General features: G+C 45.3%; 1 protein-coding gene across 1 annotated transcript in view; it reads right to left on the bottom strand.

Moving 5' to 3' along the window:
- Window positions 1-5,993, bottom strand: part of UTP6 (UTP6, small subunit (SSU) processome component, homolog (yeast)) — a 49,578-nt gene that overhangs the window by 17,121 nt on the left and 26,464 nt on the right. The window contains exons 11-13 of the mRNA XM_011993103.1: window positions 4,132-4,316; window positions 2,252-2,331; window positions 1,792-1,869 (exon numbers count right to left, since the gene is read on the bottom strand). Coding sequence (XP_011848493.1) covers window positions 1,792-1,869; window positions 2,252-2,331; window positions 4,132-4,316 — 343 coding nt within the window. The remainder of the gene's footprint in view (window positions 1-1,791; window positions 1,870-2,251; window positions 2,332-4,131; window positions 4,317-5,993) is intronic.

Consider the following 5,993-nt stretch of genomic DNA (forward strand, 5'->3'; position numbering starts at 1 on the left):
AGTTCGACACCAGCCTGACCAACATGGAAAAACCCTGTCGCTACTAAAAATACAAAATTAGCCAGGCATGGTGGTGCATGCTTATAATTCCAGCTACTCGGGAAGCTGAGTCAGGAGAATCACTTGAATCCAGGAGGCGGAGGTTGAGGTGAGCCGAGATCGTGCCATTGCACTCCAGCCTAGGCAACAAGAGCAAAACTCCATCTCAAAAAAATAATAAATAAATAAAAACAAAACAGTTCACTATGCCAGAACACATGCTCGCCCAACAGAGGATGAAAATTAACAAATAGGCCAGGCTCAGTGGCTCACGCCTGTAACCCCAGCACTTTCGGAGGCTGAGACAGGCGGATCACCTGAGGTCAAGACCACGAGACCAGCTTGGCCAGCATGGTGAAACCTTGTCTCTACTAAAAATACAAAAATTAGCCAAGTGTGTTGGCACACGCCTGTAATCCCAGATACTCAGGAGGATGCGGTGGGAGAATCACTTAAACCTGGGAAGAGGAAGTTGCAGTGGGCCGAGATCATGCCTACACTCCAGGCTGGGTGACAGAGCAAGACTCTGTCTACAAAAAATTTTTTAAAACTTAATAAATACAAAATCAGTATTTGTCGTGTGTCAAAGAAACAGGTATATTCATTCAGAGTTGGACATAACATAAACTAATGCAATTTTTCTGAAACTCAATTTGACAGTTTGTAGCAAGAGTCATGAAAGTGCTCAACACTTCAATTTGGGACTTTTACATTAACAAATGTGGGCCAAAAAATACACGAATGAAAGGAAACCTTACCTGTTCAAAATGCTTATATCTACATTATTTGAAAAAGAGAAAAAAAAAAAAACCTAAAACCAATCCAATTGTACAAATGTGTGAAACATTAAATGGCAGTATATAATCAGTACACTCAGCAAGCATTTTTATTGCACACTATATATGCTAGATTCAACAGTGAGCAAATCAGGTACACTCCCTACCAACCATAGAGCCTCCAGTCTAAGAGATGAAATGGTTTGATACGTTTCTTCTGACGGAAAATGAATCATCTAGGCTGGGCATGGTGGCTCACGCCTGAAAGACCAAGTTAGAAAACCAGGCACAGCCAGGAGCGGTGGATCACACCTGTAATCTCAGCACTTTGGGAGGCTGAGGCAGTCAGATCGCTTGAGGTCAGGAGTTCAAGACCAGCCTGGCCAACATAGTGAAACTCCGTCTCTACTAAAAATACAAAAATTTCGCCAGGCGTGATGGCTCACGCCTGTAGTCCCAGCACTTTGGGAGGCCGAGGCAGGTGGATCACTTGAGGTCAGGAGTTAGAGACCAGCCTGGCTAAGACGGTAAAACCCCATCTCTACCAAAATACAAAAATTAGCCAGGTGTGGTGGCATGGACCTGTGATCCCAGCTACTTGGGAGGCTGAGGCAGAAGAATCACTTGAACCCAAGAGGCAGAGGTTGTAGTGAGCTGAGATCGCGCCACTGTGCTCCAGCCTGGGGAAAGAGAGTGAGACACTTGTCTCAAAAAAAGGAATGGGTGGTAAAACAAACCCAAATCATGACTCTTGTTCTAAGTGTTTTTCATTATATAATATTCCTCCCTTTGCTAGTACAGATTTCATTTTTAGCATATGCCAAATACTGGCAAACACATATAAACACACTTTACATACCAAACTCCCGAATGGCCTTCATCTTCAGACTATATATATTTAAAATATGACTGTGGCACAAAACAACTGGAATAAGGTATTTGTAACTGGCAGAAAATATTTTCTCCACGTCCTTACCAACTGCTTGTATTGGCATTCTGACAGAAGCTTCAGTTCATGTGCCTTCCTGAATGAAGTCATGGTTCTTTCCAACCTCTGAAAACAGAAAAATCCCTCAGTTCATTACAAAGATCCCAGCAGGGGCCTCTGGCCTCTGACATGAACAAAAGCAGTTTTGCGCATTTCTGAGAATTCAAAGCTGACTTGCTCCTGCATGGTGCTTTCACTTATGAATAGATGCACTAGGCAGCTGCACCGAACAGAGCCCAGTCACATGAGAGCCCCTCCTAACCTGGCAGCAAACCAGACTCAGACCTTTAGAATAACACGTCGCCCACAAGGGGAGAGAGAGTGGCTAAGCATACAAGTTTTCAGAAGCTATGCCTGACACCAAAAGAGCTGTGCTTCTGTTCTTCTTTCAGAAGACAGTCACCATCTAGTCAACCACTGTAACCATGTAACCATGTAACAACCTCACCTTCCCTCTAAGGAACCCACTACTTGACTTCTTAGTAAATCTTTCCAAGCAAAAGGTGATGTAACACTTCCACATGGCCTCTGGAAAAGTCAAAGATTATGTTGATCAGATCACTTAGTTCAACATTCATCACATCAAAGTTATTAAAAGAGAAGGAAAACAACAGTCATCATACATCTTTTCTTCGAGGGGAAAACTCTCTTCTGAAGAAGAGTTTAAATTAGCCTGATTTTAAAAAGTGTTATTTTGACTACAACCAATAAAACACCTCAAATATTGGGGGAAAACAACTGAGTAACAGCTTAAACATAAAAATTGAAAGCCTTATCTAGGTTATATATCCCCTCTGCCTTTATTCTACATTATTACAAAATAAAAATTAAATCACTATCAAAAGATAATTAAGGGCCGGACACAGTGGTTCACGCCTGTAATCCCATCACTTTGGGAGGCTGAGGCAGGCAGATCACTTGAGGTCAGGAGTTCAAGACCAGCCTGGCCAACATGGTGAAACCTCATCTCTACTAAAAATACAAAAATCAGTGGGGCATGGTGGCATGCACCTGTAATCCCAGCTACTCAGGAGGCTGAGGCAGGAGAATTGCTTAAACCTGGGAGGAAGAGGTTGCAGTAACCCGAGATCATGTCACAGAGTAAGACTCTGTCTCAAAAAGAAAAAATAAATAAATAATTAAGGACGTCAGTAATCCTAGCACTTTGGGAGGCCGAGGCATGCAGATCGCTTGATTCCAGCAGTTCAAGACCAGCCTGGGCAATGTGACGAAACTTCATCTCTACAAAAAATACATTAAAATTGGCCTGGCATGGTGGCACGTGCCTGTAGACCCAACTATTCGGGGCGGAGGTGGGAGGACTGCTTCAACCCAGGAGGCAGAGGTTGGAGTGAGCTGCAATCGTGCCACTGCACCCCAGCCTGGGTGACGCAGCAGGATCCTGTCTCAAAAAAAAAAAAAAAGAAAAGGTAATTAAGGAGTAATAATTTAAGAATCTTAGGAATTATTTCCTAAGTTTCCCCCAAAATAAATGAACATAAATACCACTACTATGGAGGAAGGTCATAAAAGCTCCATTACCATCAGACAAAGACCAAGTTAGAAAGCCATGCACGGCCGAATGTGGTGGCTCACGCATGTAATCCCAACACCTTAGGAGGCCAAAGCAGGCAAATCACCTGAGGTCAGGAGTTCAAGACCAGCCTGGCCAACATGGTGAAACTCCATCTCTACTGAAAATACAAAAATTAGCCGGGCATTGTGGCACATGCCTGTAATCCCAGCTACTCGGAAGGATGATGCAGGAGAATTGCTTGAACCCAGGAGGCAGAGGCTGCAGTGAGCCCAGATTGTGACATTGCACTCCAGCTTGGGCAAGAGTGAGACTTTGTCTCAAAAAAAAAAAAAAAAAGCCAGACGCGGTGGCTCATACCTGTAATCCTGTAATCCTAGCACTTTGGGAAGCCAAGGCGAGTGGATCACCTGAGCTCAGGTGTTCAAGACCAGCCTGAGCAACACGGTGAAACCCCGTCTCTACTAAAATACAAAAAAATTAGCTGGGCATGGTGGCAGGCACCTGTAGTCCCAGCTACTCGGGAGGCTGAGGCAGAAGAATTGCTTGAACCCAGGAGGCAGAGGTTGCAGTGAGCCTAGATCAAGCCACTGAACTCCAGTCTGGGTGACAGAACGAGACTCCGTCTCCCAAAAAAAAAAAAAAAAAGAAAAAAAAAACAGAAAGTCAGGCACATCGTAACTATACTACAGAGAGATCCCCAATATTGATTTTGGCAATGGGAACGGGAGCTTAAGTTTCACACTCAGGGGTACTATTCCTTCTCTATCACACCATGGTTTGGTGAAGCTCACCTGTTGGCAGAGTCTTCACTGCCTCTTCATATACAGCACAGCATCTCTCCTCCTTCCGGCCAACCTCCACTGCTTTGGCTTGTTTCGTTGTGGGCTGCTCTTCTCCTGTCTGTGACTCGATCTCTAATTCTCGCCTTGCTACATAATCCCAAGTGAGAGGATCATCTGTGTGTAGAGTCTGAAGGCTGAAAAATACAACTTACCTGTATCTATCCCACAACAAGAAACTAACTCGGAGTATCAGAGAAACAGTTACCTATGCTTAAAAAATCTACACAGGACATCCCTGTAACAACTGCAGTTCCATAAAAACTATTTCCCAGGCCGGGTCCAGTGGGTCACGCCTTTTGGAGATCAGAACTTTGGGAGTCCGAGGTGGGTGGATCACCTGAGGTCAGGAGTTCGAGACCAGCCTGACCAATATGGTGAAACCCCATCCCTACTAAAAATACAAAAATAAGCCGGGCATGGTGGTGTGTGACTGTAGTCCGAGCTACTAGAGAGGCTGAGACAGGAGAATTGCTTGAACCCATGAAGCGGAAGTTGCAGTGAGCCAAGATCGTATCACTCCAGCCTGGGTGACAAAGCGAGACTCTGTCTCATAAAAAAAAAAAAAAAAAAACAACCAGGCCGGGCGCGGTGGCTCAAGCCTGTGATCCCAGCACTTTGGGAGGCCGAGACGGGCGGATTACGAGGTCAGGAGATTGAGACCATCCTGGCTAACACGGTGAAACCCCGTCTCTATTAAAAAATACAAAAAACTAGCCGGGCGAGGTGGCGGGCGCCTGTAGTCCCAGCTACTCGGGAGGCTGAGACAGGAGAATGGCATAAACCCGGGAGGCGGAGCTTGCAGTGAGCTGAGATCCGGCCACTGCACTCCAGCCTGGGTGACAGAGCGAGACTCCATCTCAAAAAAAAAAAAAACAAACGAAAAAAATCTATTTCCCAACAGGCTCTCCAGAATATCTTCACTCATTGTAGAAATTTTGTCAATGGATCAGAATTGTCCCACCTTTTTTTTCTGTTGTTGTTTATTGAGCCAGAATCTCACAGTCACCAAGGCTGGACTGCAGTGGCGTGATCTCAGCTCACTGTAACCCCCACCTCCCGGATTCAAGCAATTCTCCTGCCTCAGCCTCCCAAGGAGCTAGAATTACAGATGCACACCACCACACCTGGCTAATTTTTGTATTTTTTTTTGAGAGACAAGTTTTCACTATGTTGGCCAGACTGGTCTCGAACTCTTGACCTCAAGTGATCCTCCTGCCTCAGCCTTCCAAAGTGCTGGGTGGGATTACAGGTGTGAGCCACCGCACCTGGCCAGAGTTGTCCCACATTTATTGAGTTTCAGAATATTTCAGGTATCATTCACAAATGCTCTTTCAAGTTAGCTCTCAAACTCAAATCAGCAGTTATCTGTGACAACACAAGACTCCAAGAGACCTGAAGAACTTTTTTTTGTTTTTGAGATAGGGTCTGTCACCCAGGCTGGAGTGCAGTGGTGCCATCATGGCTCACTGCAGCCTCCACCTCCCAGGCTCAGGTGATCCTCCCACCTCAGCCTCCCATGTAGCTGGTACTGTAAGTGCATGCCACCATACCCAGCTAATTTTGGTAGTTTTATTGTACAGAGTTTTGCCATGTTGCCCAGGATAGTCTCCAACTCCTGGGGGCTCAAGCAATCGTCCATCCCAAAATGTTGGGATTACAGCCCCTGTGCCCAACCTAAAGAACTTCATTATATCTGAGCTCTTCATTTTCAGTGTGTGTGTGTTTTCAGACAGAGTTTCTCTCTTGTTGCCCAAGCTGGAGTGTAGTGGCACAATCTCAGTTCACTATAACCTCCGCCTCCTGGGTTCAAG

Source organism: Mandrillus leucophaeus, unplaced genomic scaffold (assembly GCF_000951045.1).
Source record: "Mandrillus leucophaeus isolate KB7577 unplaced genomic scaffold, Mleu.le_1.0 Scaffold425, whole genome shotgun sequence".
NCBI lineage: Eukaryota > Metazoa > Chordata > Mammalia > Primates > Cercopithecidae > Mandrillus > Mandrillus leucophaeus.